Here is a 21,608-nt window from a genome sequence, read left to right as displayed (position 1 = left end):
TTAAATTATAATTTGTCCTTCACTGAATATGCCTTCAGGGAAAAATATCTTCATCTACAATTTTTTAAAGCCTGATTTGTTGGATAGTTTACTTGTAAATTGATAAATTAATATTGTGGCCTTATAAGTACTATTTTATTTACTCACTTGGGGACCTTTCTGAGAGTGTGGTCCATTCCATTCTTGCAGAGGTAAAACAAAACAAAGCTCCTGAGCCAGCATACCTGCAGACCCAGGTAGATACCATCTTAGATTGTCTTTTGGCAAGCAATCATCTGCCTTTTCTCAAGGCTACAAGCCTATTTTTAACATGAATTCTTTTTTTAATGTCCATCACATTAAACCATCTCAATTTACTCGGTTACCTGGAGGACATTTTATAAACAGATTTTTATTAATAGCAGATGTGACACTTTTTTCAGCGATTTTCTTTCTGCCTTTATTTTTAAAATTCATTGAATTTGACTAAAATATAAAGATTTCAGTTTTAAAAACTTCAAGGAAACACCTTCATCCCTGAATCTGAACACATATGGGAACACCAAAGGCCCAAACATTTGTCTCAATAAAGATGAAATCTTTTGGATCCTTATTAAAATTATATCACTGATAGATGGCAAAAGATTCAAGAATATTCTAACACAGTTCACTGATTTCATAGTATTACTTCTATCCATTTTGACTTCCTGATACCAAAGTATGGCCATAATTCACATCAGATACAACATAGAGTGACTCCATCTCTATGAAGCTGAAATTCATACAAGAATGAAAGATCATTTACAGACTAAAGGAAGCATATTTCACTGAAAAAAACTGAGAACTGTTTCAGTTCTCCCAGTTTTGAAAAATAGGCTATTTCTGAGCTATTGACAGATTTAAAATTGCCATGCCTTTTGTAGAAGCTATTTCCCAATTTCTGTAATTCAGGAAATATCTATGCCAATTTCCTGACTGTGAGTGTCTAGCATGTTATTAAAAGAAAAATTACATATTTATTTTTATGAATTCTTTAGTTTTTCCATACGCTTAAATAAGTCAGTTGAATAGCACTGGGCTCACAATTAGATTGTTTATTACTGTGCCCTGCTCATAGAAACTTTTTATTAAAATTTATTGAGTGAAAGAAAGAATAAATGATAGAATGAGTACATAAATTCATTAGAAATCCTAAATGTGAATTTGTAAAATACGTAAAAAATAAATTTCATCTTTTGCAGTGAGAGAGAGATAATAACACAAGACAATCAAGCAATAGAAGGGGTGATGAATTTTGTTTTAGCTAAAACTCTGAAAATGCTAGAGATATAATTTCTAATTATTTGCTTCATAGTAGTGCTGTGTCCTTATTTACATTAAAAAGTATGAGAAGAGATCAAGTAAGAGACAATTCCTTGATCTTCAAGGTCTACAAATTCCGTAAAGAAATTGGCAAAGAGGCAAAATAACAAACCCCAAAGTCTTCTACTAACAGGTCTATACATGACAAGTAAATGGGTTCAGGAAATAAAGGGACAACTTTGGATAGAAACATGCAGTAAGCGACAAAGGGCTATTAAAAAAAAAAAAAAAAAAGAGTAAAATGAAGGAAACCAGGAAAGAAACAATAAAAATCAAGCCATGGATTCTACATGTTGTGTTTGGGTGTTTTTGTTTTTCTCTTTATGGTCTGTTTTTGCAGAGTCACTGGTTGGCATTTTCTAGAATTACAGGAGGATTTTCCAGCTCCACCAGGAACAGAGATAAACATTTCTAGTATCATACAAACAGCACTGACATAAGAAAATAACTGGAACACATCACATAATCTGTGATATTTGAGTTTGGGAATTAGAAAAATACATTTAGGAATTGGTCAAACACAAATTCAAATCTCATTCACTGGGTGGATTTCTGAAGGCAATCACTTCACCCCTTTGAAATTCAGCTATCCCATCTTTAATATAGGAATAATAATACCTATTTCACGGGATTGGTTATGAGGAAGAAATTAAACACCCGGTACAGATCTGGAATATAAGTCCTCAATAAACAGTGGTTTTATTGCTGTTTGTTGTTGCCATTATCATTATTTCCATGGTTGATATTATCTTCTTATGGCCCATCTCCACACTTTCATTATACAATTAAATGACAAACTGCCTAAAAGCAGAACTTACCCACAAAGAGTTGACTGTTGAGCTGTAGAAGGACATGCCCATCAGCTGGGGCAGGTTGAATCTTTTGAGAGAGCTGATCCACTTGAATAGATGCCTCTTTCGTGTTCCTTTCAACTCGAACGTGGTGCCACTGGTTGTCGTTGAAATGACCAGGTGACTGCACAGAGATTTCAAGAGGCCCATTCCCCACGTCAAATGAAAAGGTCACTTCTGCAGGAGCTGGAAGCATTAGACATAAAAGTTGTTCTGGTTGGTTCATGAGACCACAAGCTGAGTATTTAATATGCTTAGAAATAGAATTATAACATAGTGATCACTAAATAGAATGTTTTGCATTTTATGGAAGGAACCAATGACATTGGTACAGAAATAGATCTTCTAATGTTAGATGAGAGGGCAAAATATATTTGTATTTCTGGAAAAAAAGACAGATTTTAACAAATTCACTCTCAGGGTTAATTTTTCACATTGTTAAATAATAAAAATATTTAGTCAGGGCAAGAAAAGGAAATAGTATTGGGATTTTACTGTAGAAACAATCTTTTATAGTAATTCAAAGCTTATATAATTTTAAAATCATGCACTATAGAGTTGATCTGAAGATATTAATAGCAGCCTGTAAATATATCAGAATAATATGAGAGGTTGATTTAATTAGGTCATTTTGTAATTAAAAGTTTTAACTATTTGAATTTAAAGCTCTGCTCTAGCTGGTTCTAGAGAATACTAATGATTTTCACACATCATCACATGTTAAGTGTCAAAATAATTTCTTGTAAAAAGGCTAAATTAAAAACAGAATTTTTAAAAGAGACACTATGTCAGGATTCAGTTGATAAAGTAGAAACAAAGGTATGTTAAATATTAGTTCAAGAATTTACTACTAAATCATAAAGTAGCACGGACTGCTCTACAGAAGGAGACTTACAGCGTAGCTCTATCCGTATAAAATCAGTAATTCCCAGATTTTCTAAAAATACCCCAGATGAAGCTGTTGTCTTAAAAAAGAAAGACACATCAGCACTAGCCTCTCCATGGAAAGTAGGAAAGTGAAGGTATGAAGCCTCAGTATTGAAGGAAGCTGAACTCCAAAATGACCCTGTTTGTAAAAGAAAAAGAAAGAACAAGAAAAAAAAAAAAAAAATCAAGAAGTTAGAACACAGGTTCATGAAATAAATTGAATGGCATAATTACATGTCCAATTTTTACTATTAAAAACATTGTTAACCTATTCAAACCTGTTTTCTTTTTTCTATTAACTTTAAGTGGTAGGTGATTTTTCATGGATTGGAATCCTGGACTTCCTTCCAGCATGGCAGGGGAATGATCCCTGGGGAAATGGCCTGAATGTTGTATTTTATATCAGAAAACATCCTCAGCTTAAACATAATCAGGCACCAAATAAAGATGAATAGTCTTCTTTTTTTCTATAACTTGAAAATTTTTAATACACTTTGAATAACAAAACCTTTAAAGAAGCTCAAAGTCTTTTCTGTTTTAATACTTCTATCTCTGACATCTCAAAGGGTCATATATGTCACACTCTCAACCAACTGCTTTCTTTAATGGACCTTGTGATTTTCTAAACTTTGACTGGCATTCAAAATAGTCACCTCTAATTAAAGCACAGAAGACTACTTATTCCATGCTACACTGATATTCTTATGAAAATACTCTTTTCATTCAAGGATTATCGCTTACTTTGCTTATTATGGTGAAGTAGATAAAAATACATCTAAAAAAAAGTTATAGGGACTATAAAGTTCATTATAACTGCTGTCTAAATACAAGTCTTATCTTCACTTTCCAATTTTTTTTTTTTGATATCTGCAACTTTCCTTTTAAAAAATACTGTGTGTCTTACGTAGAAGAAAGCATGGAAAATAAGATATAAACGCTGTGGCAGAAGTGACAGGAGTGGAATCAAACTGGATGTGTGTGGTTGATAAGCAGCATAATTAGAGAAATGAACCCTGCATCGCTGCCGCCACTGGCAAGTTCCAGACACATCAAATGTAAACATACATCTTTAGTTTTAAGCCACTGTCTCTCTACGCACTAACACTGGATAAAATTCTCCTACATAAATTACCTTCCTGGAAAAAAGATGTATTGATTCTCTGAAGTTAGAAAACAGCCCTTTCAAAACAATAGTTCATTATGGTAGCAGAGAACAGATATACAGCTAGAGTTAAAAATCACACATTTAACTGCTTCTACACACTTCTTAGATTTTAATTTATTTCTATAAATTCTGGACCAAAAAACAGTGCTTCTATTTTATTTTTCTGATTTTTTTGTGGACCTGATTCAAGAGTCAATTCTCTGTTAGCTTATGGGCAACTTTCAGTGCTGAATTTATTCAGCTGAGAATATACTTTGAGGTTTTGTTGTGTGTTTTTCTCTCTAGAGCAGAATGAAACTATGTATTATCTGAATATGTCCAGCCTATTTCTCATTTCCTTTTTATAGCTATTTCTAGGCATAAACATTTTGATCTCTAGGCAAGAAGCAAGAAAATTCAAAATATCAAGTCAGGGATAACAATATATTTGTGTTCTTAAATGTTCTTATCTAACATTTTTAGAAGGAATTAGAAGTTTCTGTTGAAATGTTATATATGAAAATTAAAATAAAACTGTTAATTTTAAATTATGGAATATTTTGAAATCTTACTTATTTAAGTCTAATTAGAAATAGGAACATTCGGAATTACTTAAAGGCCCAAATTAGATAAAATTATGATGACATAACATTTAATTTATTTCATTTTTATATCCTAACTATCCCAATAAAGCATCATATGGATAGCTTTAGGGAATTGGTTTAAACAGAGGAACAATTCTTTGAATTGCTGCTATCTGCACAAGGCATGCTTTTCAAGTAATGAAAACAATTTATTACCCTAGGTAGTTCAAACACCCTCGCAAACATAACTATCTATTTTCTAGGTAGCGAACTTACAGATTCACAACAACTATAAAGTGAAGTAAGGACATTTCATTGCATTGGGGAATTCCTGCTAATTCATAACAATTATAAAGAAACAAAGACCAATATTTCCATGATCAAATAATGCTACTGGCATATATCTTTTTTTTTTTAAATTCAGTTTTACTGAAATATATTCACATACCATACAATCATCCATGGTATACAATCAACTGTTCACAGTATGATCATATAGTTATGCGTTCATCACCACAATCTATTTCTGAACATTTTCCTTACATCAGAAAGAATCAGAATAAGAATAAAAAATAAAAGTGAAAAAAGAACACCCAAACCATCACCCCCATCCCACCCTATTTGTCATTTAGTTTTTATCCCCATTTTTCTACTCATCCATCCATACACTAGATAAAGGGGGTGTGATCCACAAGGTTTTCACACAATCACACTGTCACCCCTTGTAATCTACATCATTATATAATCGTCTTCAGGAGTCCAGACTGCTGGGTTGGAGTTTGGTAGTTTCAGGTATTTACTTCTAGCTATTCCAATACATTAAAACCTAAGAGGTGTTACCTATATAGTGTAAAAGAATGTCCACCAGAGTGACCTCTTGACTGCATTTGAAATCTCTCAGCCACTGAAACTATTTTGTCTCATTTTGCATCCCCGTTTTGGTCAAGAAGATACTCTGAGTCCCACAATGCTGGGTCCAGATTCATCCCCGGGAGTCATATCCTGCATTGTACTGGCATATATCTTAAAAGCCCTTTACAGACTGTTTAGAAGCATCCAAGGTGATTCTGGACTACCTCAGGAAAAAGAAGTTGCCAGAAAGAGGCAGAGCAGGCCTCAGCTGGCAGGCACCTAGCAAAAGCTGGATATCTTTTGAAGAGAGGATTCCATGGCTAGGGTGGTTTCAAAATCCCTAAGCTGCATGGTAGCAGATCTGAATGCAATCAGTTGCTTTATGAATTCTGGTGAGGTAAGTAAGACCCCCTTTTTTTCAATCACAAACAAAAACAAATTACGATGCATTTCTTTAAGTAGTTAATCAAGTAATAATAAATATTTTAAATTAAATTCAATATAGGGCACTAGAGTTTTTAAAGGAAGACTTTGGAAATACTATCTTTCATCTTTCCAGAATTAAAAAAAAAAGTTTTAATGGATTAAAAGGATCCATTTGCATAGAAGAGAAAGATGTACTACATAATTAATTTCATATATACAGAAAAAAGAGCCCATTCAAGAAAAATTAGCTTATAATATGGTATGATTTTGAATAAACTTGTATTTATATCATCAGTAGGTTATCTTTTAAAAAAGAATAGACTTATAGAAATAGTAGATTAACAGTTGTTTGGGGCTGGGGAGGTTGGGTGACTGGGGAATTACAGCAAAGTGTTGTGGGATTTCTTTTTAGGGTAATGAAGATTAAAAAAAATAATTGTGGTGATGTTTGCACAACACTCAAAGGCACTGAATAGTCCACATTAAATGGGTAAATTATATCCCAATCAAGCTGTTAAAACAAGAAAAGTGTTTTAAAAATACATTGTTTTTAAGACAGTATGTTTTGCTTCAGAAATCAAAATGCATGACATGCCACCACTATCTTCTGAAAAGTAAATAAAATAAAATAAAACATTGAACTGACTAGGCAATGAATAGTTTAGTGGTCAAATGAATCTTTACAAACTTCTAAGAATAATTAAAAAATAATTTAGATTTATTTTAGTTAAACTTTCATTTTGAAATAATTGTAGATTCACATGCAGTTGTAAGAAGTAATACAGAAAAATCCCATGTACCCTCTACCCAGTTTCCCCCAATGGTAATATCTTGCAAAACTATAGCACAGTCACAAAACCAGAATGTTGATATTGATAGAATCAAGACAGAGAACATTTCCATCACCCCAGGCATTTTTGTATTGCCCTTTTACAGCCTCATCCACTTCCCTCTGGCTCCTGCTCCTTCCTTAACCTCTGCCAACCACTGATCAGTTATACCTTTCTATAATTTTGTCATTTCAAGAACATTCTAGCAAGGAATGTACACAGCATGGAGCTTTTTGAGACTGACTATTTTTCTCTCAGCATTGAGCTCTAGAGATTCACCCAAGTTGTCACATCCATCAACAGTTCATTCCTTTTATTGCTGAGTAGCATTCCATGATATGGAGTTACCACAGTTTATTTAACCATTAATCTGTTGAACAATATCTTTTTAGTCTTTGGCTATTACAAATAAGGCTATGAACATTCGTGCACAGGTTTCTGTGAGATCATAAGTTTTTACTTCTTTGGGATAAATTGCTGTGTCATATGATAGTTACGTGTGTCATATTTTTAAGAAACTGTCAAATTGTTTTCCAGCGTGGCTGTCCTATTTTACATTCCCAGCAGAAATGTATGAATGATCCAGGTTTCCACATCCTTTCCAGAATTTGGTGTGGTCACCATTTTTTATTTTAGCCATTCTGACTGGTTTGTAGTGGTATTTCATTGTGCATGTTTTAATGTTCACATTTTAATGTGGTTTTAATGTGCATTTGTGTGAAGGCTAATGTGCCAGTTTGAATGTATTATGTCCCCCAAACGCCATTATCTTTGATGTAATCTTGTGTGGGCAGACATTATCAGTGTTGGTTAGATTTCTTTGAGTCTTTCTTTGGAGAGGTGCTCCACCCAGCTGTTGGTGATGACTCTGATTAGATATTTCCATGGAGGCATCACCCCACCCATTCAGGGTGGGCCTTGATCAGTGGAGCCATATAAATGAGCTGACGGGCAGAGGGAACTCAGTGCAGCTGTGAGTGATGTTTTGAAGAAGAGCTACAGCCAAGAGGGACACTTTGAAGAAAGCACAGGAGCTGCAGATGAGAGAGAGTTTGAAGAAGGCCGTTCAAAGCAGACTCGTGCTCCACAGAAGCTGAGAGAGGACAAATATCCCAAGTGCAACTAAGAGTGACATTTTTGAGGAACTGCAGCCTAGAGAGGAATGTCCTGGGAGAAAGCCATTTTGAAACCAGAACTTTGGAGCAGGCACCAGCCACGTGCCTTCCCAGCTAACAGAGGTTTTCCGGACACCATTGGCCATCCTCCAGTGAAGGTACTCGATTGCTGATGTGTTACCTTGGACACTTTATGTCCTTAAGACTGTAACTGTGTAACCCTTTTATAGAAGCCAATCCATCTCTGGTGTTTTGCATTCTGGCAGCATTAGCAAACTAGAACAGCTAATGATGTTGAATATCTTTTCACACATTTATTTTCCACTTGTATATCTTTGTCAGTAAAATCTCTCTTCATGTCTTTTGCCCTTATCCAGATTGGATTGCCTGCTGTTGTTTTGTTTCTTTTTTTTTTGTTTTTACTGTTGATTTTTGAGAGTTCTTTACATATTCTAGTTACTAGCCCTTTGTCAGACATGGTTTGCAAATATTTTCTCCTAGTCTGTAGTTCATCTTTTCATCCATTTAATAGAATCTTTTGCAGAATAAAAGTTTTAATTTTGACAAAGTCCAATTTATAAAGTTTCTATTACAGGGATCATGATTTTAATGCCAAGTTTAAGAACTCTGCGTAGTCCTAACTAAAAATGTATATCAAATGCCAACAGTCCCTTTCTTAAAACTGAAATTTAAAAAAATATATTTAAAAAGCCAAAGTGAGAAATAGTTTAGTTATCAAATACATATTCTAAACATTTGAAAATTGTTTTAAAAATAAGTTGAATATTAAAGATTTTTAACAAATAAAATTCCAAGATTAATTATATTTTAGGTTCTCAAAAACAGAAAAAATAAAAAGTGAGAATATTTCCAATATTGTTTTCAACTATTTATGAACCTCAATAGCAATCAATACAAGCAAAGTAAAAATGAAGAAAATGAAATCTGCCTGGAGATGATTACAGTTTGGGGTTTGCAGATCCATAGTAAATTGGAACAAAGCTGTTTATAGATGTTTTCAGAGTAAACCTCAGCCCACTCCCACATATACACAATAAGGTTTGGTATGGCAAACAGAAATTAAAAATTCTTCTTTTGAAGCCAAAAGAGAAGTTGTTTTTATGAACAAAGGATTTTACAATCCATTTCCGAAGAAGATACTTCCTATCATTTATTCTTATATCAGTTTTGTGAAAAGCTGTTTTAATATTAATAGGAAATGCATATACATGTGTACAGGCTCTAATTATCCAAGGACACACATACAAACAGTTTTATTTTCGAAGCAGATGGAAGAATAGAAGTTTGGAATAAACATCTAATTACTTTTAGTCTAGATATAAGAGGATATATAGAGTAATAAATGAAATAAGTGGAGTGTACTTCAGTTTGCCATTGTATTATCCATCAGTCATTCTTATGAAGGTCAGAGTAAACTTGAAAGGGGTGGGGAGTTGTTAGGACCAGATGATAGATCCCTCCAACTGTCGCATCCCTATTCTATTTGAAGTAATTTACTTTGAACTAACAAACGGTGATATTTCAACATACAAAGGAGAACACATTCAAAATTCAAGGTAAATCTGAACAACCTAAAACCAATTCCCTCTATTAACACACGTAATCACGTGATCAAATTTGAAGACAGTTATCCATTTGCAAAGAGAAATGACCATCAGTAGATCAATTATGACCAAATGTAGTTATTCAAACTACATGCAGTAGAGTCATTCGATCTGAGGAAAACAAAATAAATAAGTGCCCAAGTCAGAATTAATTAAATGCCTTTCAAAGAATATAAACTTAAGAAAGTATAATTCCTTTACTTGTATCATCAGAGACAAAAGTAATTTGTAATTTAGATTCAGTATTCTTCAAAATATTTTGACACTGCAATTGACTGTAAAGAAAAGAGCTTTTAATATCTTTCTGTAATTATTCTCTTATAGCCGTATTATAGACATTCTTATTTGTAAGGAGGTACATCTATATATTGACATACTATAGCCCACCTGCAATTTGGCACATTGAATTTTCTCCATGCACAGAGAATACCTTTCTGTATTATTGAGTTAAAGAATTTAATTAGACCATAGCTACTGAAATTAAAAACTAGTAAAATTATTCATAATATACTTATTGCTTAATGAGTCCGCATATAGGAGTTATTTACAAATACTTTTGTGTTTGGGTTTAAATGTATATGGCTTTTCAAAACACATAAAAGTGAGTAAGTATCGAATATAATATAATGCTAAATACGAGCACTAAATACTGTTCTGCATTCACACCAAATTTCCCTAGTAACTTCACTGTCACTCTCTTAGATGACTATTTCACACCTCCACTCTCCTCAAACACCCAACATCCCCTTTCTGGAACATCCACTTCCCTGTTCCAGTTTGCTAATGCTGCCAGGATGGAAAATACCAGAAATGGATTGGCTTTTATAAAAGGGGGTTTATTTGCTTACACAGTTACAGTCTTAAAGCGATGAAGTGTCCAAGGTAATACATCAACAATCGGGTGCCTTCACTGGAGGATGGCCAATGGCATCTGGAAAACCTGTTAGTTGAAAGGCATGTGTCTGGCATCTACTCCAGAGTTCTGGTTTCAAAATGGCTTTCTCCCAGGATGTTCCTCTATAGGCTGCAGCTCTTGAAAAATGTCACTTTTAGTTGGTCTTGGGGCGTTTGTCCTCTGTTAGCTTCTCTGGAGCAAGAGTCTGCTTTCAAAGGCCATCTCCAAAATGTCTCTGTAAGCTGCAGCTCCTCTGTCAGCTCCTGTGCATTCTTCAGAGTTTCCCTCTTGGTGTCGCAAACTTGCTCCTTCTGTCTGAGCTTATATAGTGCTCTACTAAACTAATCAAGGCCCACACTGAATGGGCAGGGCCACACCTCCACGGAAATTATCTAATCAGAGTTATCACCTACAGCTGGGTGGGTCACATCTCCATGGAAACAATCAAAGAATTACAATCTAGCCAACACTAATACGTCTGCCCACACAAGATTGCATCAAAGGTAATAGTGTTTTGAGGGACATAATACATTCAAACTGGCACATTTCCTAATGCCTTTCTCTAAGAAGAGAGAAGCAAACAGAAGTGAACTTCCATAAACTCCTACCATAACACTTACTCACCTTCCTGAATCATCACCACATGCTCTACCTTCTCTACTGTTACAGTAGATTGACTGCACTCCGAGAATCTCCACTGGATCTCTCGAATCAGCACAAGCATGCTATTTATTCTCCCATAATAAAAACTCCCTCTTGTGACCCTACTTTCTTCTCCACCTACCACTAAACATGCCCATTTTTTTTCTCCTCCCACTGTTTCTTAAATCTATTACAGGCCTTTGTCCTGGAGGACACTTCCCCAAACTGTCACTGTCAAGGTCACAAATAATGACCTTCACATTGCTAAATTTACTTGTTGGTTCTCAGTCTTCCTCCTACTAAAGCTATCAGCAGTATTTAACATAGCTGATTGTTCTCTCCTCCTTGAAACGGCTTCTTCACTTGGAGTCTAGGACGCTAGCACAATTCTAGCGTTCTTTCTTACTCCTTGGTGGTATCATTCTCACTCTACTTTGTTCCAGCCTCCTCACCTCCTAACCTGCCAGTTTTGGAGTGCCCCAAGGCCCTGTCCGAAGATTTCTCTATTCACAGTAACTCCCACTAGCCAACCTTGTGGCTTTAAATATACTAATGACTTACAGATATGTACCTCAAGCCTGGACCTCTCAAACTGCCAATCCACATCTCTACCTTAAAGCTCAGTGATATCTCAACCTTTATATGTCCCCAAAGTGAACTCCTTATGTTCCTCTCCAACCTTCAACCCCAGAAACACTCTTCCCCATCTCAACTAATGTTGACTGCTTCCCTCTAATGATTTATCAGACCAAACACCTCAATGTCATCCTTGGCTCTACTTCCTATCACAACCTACATCAATTCAGCAGCAAATTTTATTGGTTCTCTTTTCAAACTAAACCTACAATACAATTCTCACCATTTCAACCATCGCACATATGGTCCAAGCTACCATAATTGCTCACCTGGGTTGGTGAAACAGTCTCGTAACTGATCTCCTTGCTTCTGGCCTCACCCTGTTAAATCTCATTAAAGCACTAGTTAGAGCATGCCGCTCCCCTACTTAAAATCTAATCTCACTCGGGCTAAAAACAAAATACCTCTCAAAGTCTTTGAAAATACCTTTCAAAGTCTTACAAGGTCCTACGTGATCTAGCCACCAGTTTCCTCTTTTTCTACCTGCCAGTTTGGAGTGCCCCAAGGCCCTGTCTGTTCCAACAGATAAGTCATTTTACTGCTCCTTGAACTTGCAAGTTACATTCTCATTTCTGGGTCATTATGCTGGCCTTTCTCTCTGCCTATCATGCTCTTTCACAGATATACACATGCCTTGCTCCCTATTTTCTTTCAAATCTTTATTCAAATGTCCCCTTCGTAGTGAGCCTTTGTTGAACATCATATTTAAAATTGCCAATCCCCCCACCCTGCCTCTGTTTTATTTACCCTTGCAGCACTTACTTGCATCTAACATACCATAAATTTTACTTATTTATTATCTGTCTTCCCCCAAGAGAATGTAAGCTCCAAGGAAACAGGTGTTTTTATCTAATTTATTTACTGCTCTATCTCAGGGGGAAGGGATGGGAGTAATAAATAAATTTTTGTTGAATAAATATTTGTAGAATAGCATTATAACATTTTCTTCTCATACTAGACATCAGAAAACATCAGAATGCATTAACTGTTCCCAATATCTTTCCATTATAAATGCACTTGAATTCTTTGTTAAACAAGTGAAAAGTGGGAGGAAAGATGGGAGACATAAAAGAGACACGAGAAAAAGGGAAGGGACAAAAAGGAGGACAAACTTTAGGAAAATTTAAAAAGGAAACCCAAGGAGACAAAAAGCAAAATAAAAGGAATTTCTTAACAGTGGCAGATTATCAGATACAGTGGAGCTTGCGAAATTATATCATCTAAATATCTTATAAATGGAATTGATCCTCGCTTTCTCTTTACTGGTTTAGATGTAGTCTGTCAAATGGAAGAAAAATCTGTCAAATGGAAGAGAAATTAACCAAAACACAAGTCAATATCTTTTTCCAGTCCAAGAGTCTAACTTCTGCAAAGTTATTTATCGCCTACACGCGCTTTTGATTTTTTAATGCATTCTGAGCACCTTTGATTTAACAGACAGCTGTACTAGTCAATGCAGACAAAATGAAGAGACTAATTTCAGTGACTCAAGAATTTCTTGAACAAGAAACTTAGAACAATCTTTTCTGACTATGTAAGTTTGAAGGGGTGCTTTGATTATGCATAAATTCATGATACAATGACTTAACTGAGAAGAAACACTTTAACAAAATGAAATTGAAAAAATTCAAAATACCAAAGAGCCCAAATACTCCCTTGTTGACATTAATTTCTGAGAACAGAAATTAGGATCATGTTTGCAACAATTCTTCTAACTCCATATAAAATGTACATATACATTTTACCACAACACATCCAGTTCCAGGAAAAATTATCATCAAATGCAAATCACTGAGAAATATCTTGTTAAATTACTGATCTTTAAGAATAATTATCCCTTCAAATATTCAGACAAAAAAGTAAGTCACCTACAGTTTGGACTCAGATTTCTCCACAGCAACATTCAATGTCAGAGGATAAAAGAGCACTGTCCAAAGCATCTGGGGGGATAAATAAGTATTGAGTCTTTAAAATATTATATATGAAGGCAATAGGCAGACATTCTCCAAATAAAACAACTCTGAGAATAAAACACAGATGGTCCTTTTGGGGGAAAATAAACTTAAATACCCACTTCATAATGAAATACCATCAATCAGAAGATGTGTAGAAAAAATAAGTCAGAATCTAGAATACAGGTTATCAGGGGCTGGGGTAGGGGTAGGAAATGAGGACTTGACACTTCATTGATAACAGTGTTTCTGATGAGGGTGATGGAAAGTTTTGGAAATGGATGGTGGTGATGGTAAGAATGCATTGTGAATGTAATTAACACCACTGAATTATATATCTGAATGTGGTTAAAACAGCAATTTTAAGTGGTATATATGTTACTTAGTAGAATAAAAATGTTTAAAAAAACATAGGACTGTACAACACAATCCTATTCTCTGATCAACTGCAACAAATGCAAAATGTTAATGATGGGGGCAAGTATATGAGAACTCTGTTTTCTACGCACAATTTTTCTGTAAACCTATAACTTTTTAATTAAAAAAAAAAGACGTTTAGAAAAGCTGTGAAGTCAAGGTGACCAGATCCCTCAGTGCAGGCAACAGTAAGCTAATATGCACAACGGTAAAGATCAGACTGCATGACCCCAACATGTCACACCATTTCCTCAACAGTTACCCAGCAATCACACTTCTAGACATATACCTAAAAGAACTGAAAATATATGCCACACAAAATCTTTTACACAGTCATGCAAAGCAGCATTATTCATAACAGCATACAAAGTGGAAACGACTCAAACGTCTATCAACTGGTGGATGCATAAACAAAATGTGGCGTGCCAGTTTGGATATATTATGCCCCTCCCAAAAGCCACGATCTTTTAATCCAATCTTGTTGGGTGGAAACTTTTGATTGAATATTTGTTTCCAGGAGACGTAACCCACTCAACTGTGGGCGAGAACCCTGAATGAATTATTTCCTTGGAGGTGTGGACCCTACCCACTCAGGGTGGGTCTTGATTGGTTAACTGGATTACTTAAGAGAACACAAGAGCAGACACAGATGCTGGCTGATGTTTGGAGATGCTTGGAGATGCAGACGGAAGGATGTTTGGAGATGCTAAGCTAAGAGACAAAGCCCAGAGTTTGCCCTGGAGAAGCTGAGAGAACCCCCAGATGCCCTGGGAGGAAGAAGCAAGGATGCACAGGAGCTGAGAGAGAGGAGCAAAGACAGAAGCCCAGAGACATTTTGGAGAAAGCCATTTTGAAACACAACCCAAGAGCAAAGGACCAGCAGACGCCAGCCACACGCCTTCCCAGCTGATGGAGATGTTCCAGATGCCATCAACCATTCTTCAGTGAAGGTATCCTCTTGTTGATGTCTTAGTAGGGGCACTTTTATGGCCTTAGAACAGTAAATTTGTAACTTAATAAATCCCCTTTTTAAAAGCCAATCCATTTCTAGCATTTTGTATAACAGCAGCTCTAGCAAACTGGAACGTGGTATATCCATTCAATGGACTACTGTCCAGCCATAGAAAGGAATGAAGTACTGATACATGCTACAATATAGATAAGCTCGGTGAACATTATGCTAAGCGAAAGAAGGCAGTCACAGAAGACCACATATAGATATTCTATTTATATGAAATATCAAGAATAGGCACATCTATATAGATAAAATTAGATAAGTGGTTACCATGTGTGGGGTGACTACCAGTGGGTAAAAGGTCTTTTGAGGGGTGATGAAAATGTTCTCAAATTGATTGTGATAATGGCTACACAACTCTGTAAACATACTAAGAACCAGTGAATTGTACACTTTAAGTGGATGAGTTGTATGGCATGTGAATTGTGTCTCAATAAAATAAAATAAATTTACACCAGGCAAGTTTGTTTTAGCAATCTGAGGCAATGAATATTCTCAAGAATGCACAAACTCAGGAAAGGCAACACTCGTGAGCCTTTCTGGAGGAAAAAACAAAAGAAAAGCCTTAACTACCTACAGTGCAATCCAATGAGAAATAAAACAAAATACAAGACATCCAAGAATATACAGGCTCTGATAATAGAATGAATAGTTAGCATTAAAAAATAAACAACCATAAAAATTGTAACATAACAGGTAAAAATTGGGAGTTGGGGGGGAGGGAAAGAAAAAGAATGGGAGCTGATTTTCCATTTGTCAGAGTAGACAAAAACAGTCTAAAATTTAAAAATTAATTTAATATAAAACCTATTCACTCTATATCCTCTTAAAGTTTTCATAAACTTTTTTTTTTTTATTTTAGTGTGATCGCTCACATCGATGATGTACTTCTTGGATAGGTGAATAATATAAGCAATTCTTTTGTCTTTAATTTGGTTTCTTCTTTCTCCTTAAATTTCAATAAATACATTTCTGTAGATTTATTTCTAAATCTCTTTTATTGTCTTCTTTCTAGAGCAATGGTTCTAGACCTGGGATAATTTTGCACCCTAGGGGTCATCTGGAAATGTCTTGAGAGACATTTTTGGTTATGCCTATTGTGGTTGCTATCTTATGTTAATTGAGTGATTTCTAACATTGCTGTAACCAAACCTTTACCTTCTTTACAGCTTACAGCCCCAGTTACTTAGCTTTATTTACATTCCTTTGATTTATAACATTGCTGTAACCAAATGCTTATCTTTCCTTAGATCCTCTAACTTACAGCCCCTTTGTTTAGCTTTTTTACGTTCCTTTGATTTACAGTACTGCTGTAACCAAATGCTTACCTTTCTTTACAGCCCTAATTTACAGCTCATTTGTTCTTAACCCAGCTAGTTTTTATCAGTTCTCAAGGGCTTCTAGGGCCCAGGCTTGCACACTCCCTATTAACTGTAACCAAAACCTTAAATAACTGTCTCCACCTCCCTTTGTTTGAATCCTGTTAAAACCCTAAGCTCTTTAGATGCAGAGAGACAGATTTGAGTGGAGGGCAGGGTGATCCTGTCTCCATGCCAGTTGACCTTGCATTAGCGCTCTTTCTTTTCTTAAAATCCCGATGTCATGGCATTGACTTTTATGTGCTTTGGGCAGCAAGCCCTTGCTCGGTAACACTAGCTTCTAGTGTTGAGACCAGAGATGCTGCTAAGTGTCCTAGAATACAGGGGACAGCATGCAATTGATAAGGAATTATCCAGCCCAAATATCAAGAGTGCCAAGGTTGAGAAATGCTGGTCTTGGGATTGCTTAATAAAGCAATGCCTAGAATAATACTTACCTACATTAAAGACTCTATTTGAGTACTGTGATTTTTGGAGATGATTTTTATTCTTTCCTTTGACATTTCTGTATTGCTTAAGATTTTTTATAATGACTCTGCATCAATCAAGTCATTAATATTTCATATTTTAAAACAATGGATAAATGTACATATCTGTACAACATTGTCACAAAAAGATAATGCTGTAGTGCTGAGAATTTTCAGGGTTCCCAGTCTCAAATGAAAATCTTTTACAGGTCTTGAAAAGAATTTTTGTTACTTCACATATCTGAAGTTTCTTGAATATCTATTATTTGTAATGTAAGTCTTTTCAAAAAAACAAAAAAGCAAAACAAAATAGACTATAAAATATTTTTTCTCTCAGAAATAGGAAGCATTTCAATTTTATAAAGGCATTGTTTTTATTAAAAGAGTGAAAACAAAAAACATTTAATATTGGATAAGAAGCACATGCTTATATGAAAGCACTTTCACTGCCATAAGCCCAAGTATATTGATGGGATATGGCTCAAATGGAAATAGACGCTCTTCATACTATGTGTCTTTAATCAGAATCAGTATTTCAATATAATCTAAGCTCCTTTCATAAAAGCATATATTTGCTTATCATTTAATTGCTTATGCCATCAAAGACTGATTCTTGTCTTTCGCCAATAATTCAAAAACTATCGGTTTCTTGAGATGTAGATGATGGATCATTTTCATTCTTTCATAAACTGCTATTGTATTGATCATCTTTCATGTAACAAGTATTGTCCTCATTGCCAGGAACACAATAATAAATGAGCTAGGGATACTGCTTTTGAGAGCCTCAAAAATAATTAAAAGCCAGTATGAGAAATAAGTCTCTGTAATGTGTTCAGCATTCTTTGAAAGTACAGAAGGACTAAGTTCTCTAGAGATCTGTGGAAGGCTTCATGAAGGAAAGATTATGCCAATACCCTGATTTTGGACTTCTTGTTTCCAAAACTGTGAAACAATAAATTCCTGTTGTTTATGCCAATCAGTCCATGGTATTTTGTTACAACTGTCCTGTCAAACTAAGACAGAATCCCAGCCTTTGTGCACTATGATGTTAGCTGTCAAATGTTCATAGATACCTCTTCTAACATTGAGGAAGTTACCACTAGTTCCAGGTTTGCCTAGTTTTTATCATGAATAGGGTGTTGGATTCTGTCATTTACTTTTCAGATAACTTTTCAAAATATTTATTTCCATATGCATGAATAAATAAATTCATTAGAGTTTCACACTGTACTAAGTTTTATCTCTGAAGAACAACTTTAAAAGGTGGCTTTATTGTTCATATCATATGTACTTTAGGTAAAGCACCTAATGATGTTATCTATGACTCCTGACATCAAACAACAAGAGCAGTAACATGCAATTTCAGAACCACCTGTACTAAAAACAAAATGTAAAGAAGAGCTTGGAAAATGACAACATCAATTAATTAGTAGCAGACTCATTTCTGAAGGGGTAGGTCCCATACTCATTTTTAATTGTTTATTTGTCCTGCTTCTCAAGGTCTGTTTTGTTCCCTGACATAAACATGGCAAGAGATAAAATTTCCACCATCTCTACTTTGTATGAGAGAACCAAAAGACTCTTGTCCTTTGTTCTCACCTTTTCATTTTTCAATTCAAAGAAATTTTTAACTGCCTTTATCTCAGTGGATGGTACTACAATTCCACCAGATTAGTCAAATCTGAGAGCTGGGAATCATCCTCAAACACTTTCACCCTCACCTTCCCATGTAAATCAAACTGAATTTTCCTCTCTAGTTGATCCCCTTCTTTAATTTAAGCCCCATCCCAGCTATTGCTTAGTTCAAGCTCTCACCATTTATCCTTGTTTTACTAATCTTTCAATTGGATCACGAGGATTAAATTATTCCTGAGCCTAAAATCATTTAATGCCCAGCCCTGGTGCCTGAAGAGTGAGGCCCACGTATTTACCCTCCGCTTACACAGCCCACCTTGCATGATCTCACACCCGAAAGCCCCTTATCTGCCTAGTCTACCTCACTTGAAAAGAGAAAAAAAAGTCCTTGGGGCCCTGCTATTTCCAGGCTACAGATACCCCTTTCAGAGGAAAGAAGGCATACTCTGTTCTGTGGCCACTGCTTTCTGATGGAAAAAATTACAACAAGCCCTTCACGGCAAAAATAGTTTTACAGCCTCATGTGCGGATGAGTCCCAACGTCAAAAACAGATGAGGAGACAAAAGGCCCACGGAAAGCTCTCAATTTCTGCTTCACTAAGAAGTCAGAGATTAATTAATAGGACTCTAAATACTTGGAAATATTTTTAATTCTTACTGCTAATGTCATTCCTCTCGCTCTATATTCCCATGGTTATGGTAGTTCAATATTCTAAGTCAAGTTTTCTCCTTCTTAGCACTGTCGACGTTTTGGTCCAGATAGTTCTTGGTTGTAGTGGGCTGTCTTGTGCACGGTGAGTTATTCAGCAGTGCCCTGCCCTCGACACCCCAGAGGCAGTAGCCTCTCTTCCCCAGGCATGACCCCAAATTGTTTCTGGATATGGCCAAATGGCTTCTGGGAGGCAAAATCGCCTGGGATGAGAACCACGGCTCTAAGTGAAAAGGAGCCCTGCGTTTATGCTCGTGGAAGTAAGTTTGAGGGTAAGGGGTAGACTCAGTAGTGACCTCAGTTAAAGCACACCAATCCTTATGCTTTGAGGGGTTGTGCCAAATGGAATGAGGAGGACCAAGGAAGCTGGCCTGGGCCTCCAAAGGGTTAAGATCAGAGCCGGCAGTGAAAGGTGCACCGAAATACCAAACAGCTTCTCTATAGCCATGCAAAATTGTTGCACTCTACTGACTGCATCCTGAGTTTACAATTTCATCACTCTGCACATATTTTTTCTCTCCATGAACTATCCTATGTCATCTTCATGCAATTGTGTAAGGTTTACAGGCAGAGCAGGAAGTAGACGATGATAAAGATCGGGGATGGTGCATAAAATGGCAGACAGTTTTTTACAGTGTATATATAAATTTTTATAGGCCAGAATCATCTTTGCTTTTAAACTAAGCAACTTCTGCTATGTAATCTCCATAAATCTACTATATTGTCAAATCACCTCTTCCTGGGTTGAGCCCTAGAATAAAATTTTATTTTAGAGTATACTGTTAGTGTAAACAAATATTTCTTCTGTTTCCAATTTAAGTTCTGAAAATAACTAAAAGCATAAATAATTTAAATAATTAACGCATTCGTCTCTAACCTATCTGATTTCAGAGAAGTTAGCCAACAATCTATGAATAGGGACATATGCTCATTTCATTCTCTACTGAAAATATATCTTTTCTCTGAAACTATTTGAATTTTAAAATTCTGGCTTAGAGTGTTAATACAACAAATATGCAAAACTATAAGTCCTGTTAATTTAAAGTAAAACACACACACAGGAAAAAGTGGGAAAAAAAAAGAAACCTACGAGATTGAAAGTTGAAATATATTTGATTAAACTAACATTTGATTCCATTGATATTCTAATTTCACCCTAGACTCATAATAGGAAACTCACATACATTCTTAACAATTTTGAGTGATATTGAGGCTTTCACATGTTAATGATGGATACAGAAACTCAGAAATTATGGAATGCATTTATAGAAGCAATCCAAACAAAATGCTTAGTAGTCTCTTTATCTTGGAAACTTAACCAGATTTGCCTTCTTCATGTTGGGGTTTTATTGACTAACAGAAATAATATTTCAGACCTTACAGTTAGTTTTTACAATAGTAGCCTGAGTAATTGTTATATAATAGAAAATAATGTTTACATGATATCACTTTCCTCAGATATGTTTACAACACAGTCTTCTTCTTTTATATGCTGAAATCAGATGAAATACAGATAACCAAGGTAGACAGTATTTTTAAAAAATTCCATTAAACAGCCAGTCATTCCCTACTAATGTATTGAAAGGAGGAAAGAAAACTTTTCTTGCCACTACTTACTGTCTCCCTGGCAGAGTAGAGGGCCCAGTTTATAAGCTGCTTCTGAATACTGTCGGCCTGCGTCTGTAATCACTATCTGAGTTACTGGCAGATGTTCTTTATAAGAAAGGAATCCAGTATCATTGGTCCTGAAAAACAGTAGCGATAATAAAACTCTTAAAATTATTCTGATTAATATAATCATAAAATGGACAATAGTCCTCACTGCAGTTCAAAAAAGATGTTCTGAGTGAAATTTTCACATGCAAAGAATAAGGCTCAAATTGCTCTTTGGAGCACATAAAACATGGCAAGATTTTAATATCTCTTGTAGACAGAACATAGTTGGTGATTTTGGAATTCAGTTGGCCATATTCTACCTTTAAATTGGCATGGCTTATCCATTTACATTTAATGTAATGATAGATGTGTGTTTTTAGGTCTACCACTTTGTTATTTCTTATTTTTTCCCATATGATTTCTTGCATTTTGCTCTTCCTTTCCTGCTTCCTTGTGCTTTACTCCATATTTTTTTTTATTTCATTTTATTCTCTTTATCAGAGTCTGCTT

General features: G+C 35.4%; 1 protein-coding gene across 6 annotated transcripts in view; it reads right to left on the bottom strand.

Moving 5' to 3' along the window:
* The window catches only part of CNTNAP4 (contactin associated protein family member 4), a 293,265-nt gene that overhangs the window by 34,035 nt on the left and 237,622 nt on the right, over nt 1–21,608 (bottom strand). For all 6 annotated transcript variants that reach the window (XM_037815806.1, XM_037815809.1, XM_037815808.1 and 3 more), the window contains 3 exons: nt 21,060–21,187; nt 3,088–3,258; nt 2,160–2,378 (listed from right to left, as the gene is read on the bottom strand). In XM_037815806.1, coding sequence (XP_037671734.1) covers nt 2,160–2,378; nt 3,088–3,258; nt 21,060–21,187 — 518 coding nt within the window. The remainder of the gene's footprint in view (nt 1–2,159; nt 2,379–3,087; nt 3,259–21,059; nt 21,188–21,608) is intronic.

This window comes from Choloepus didactylus, chromosome 22, assembly GCF_015220235.1.
Source record: "Choloepus didactylus isolate mChoDid1 chromosome 22, mChoDid1.pri, whole genome shotgun sequence".
Taxonomy (NCBI): domain Eukaryota; kingdom Metazoa; phylum Chordata; class Mammalia; order Pilosa; family Megalonychidae; genus Choloepus; species Choloepus didactylus.
The sequence above is the reverse complement of the archived record's forward strand: the minus strand, read 5'-3'. Positions and strand labels throughout refer to the sequence as shown.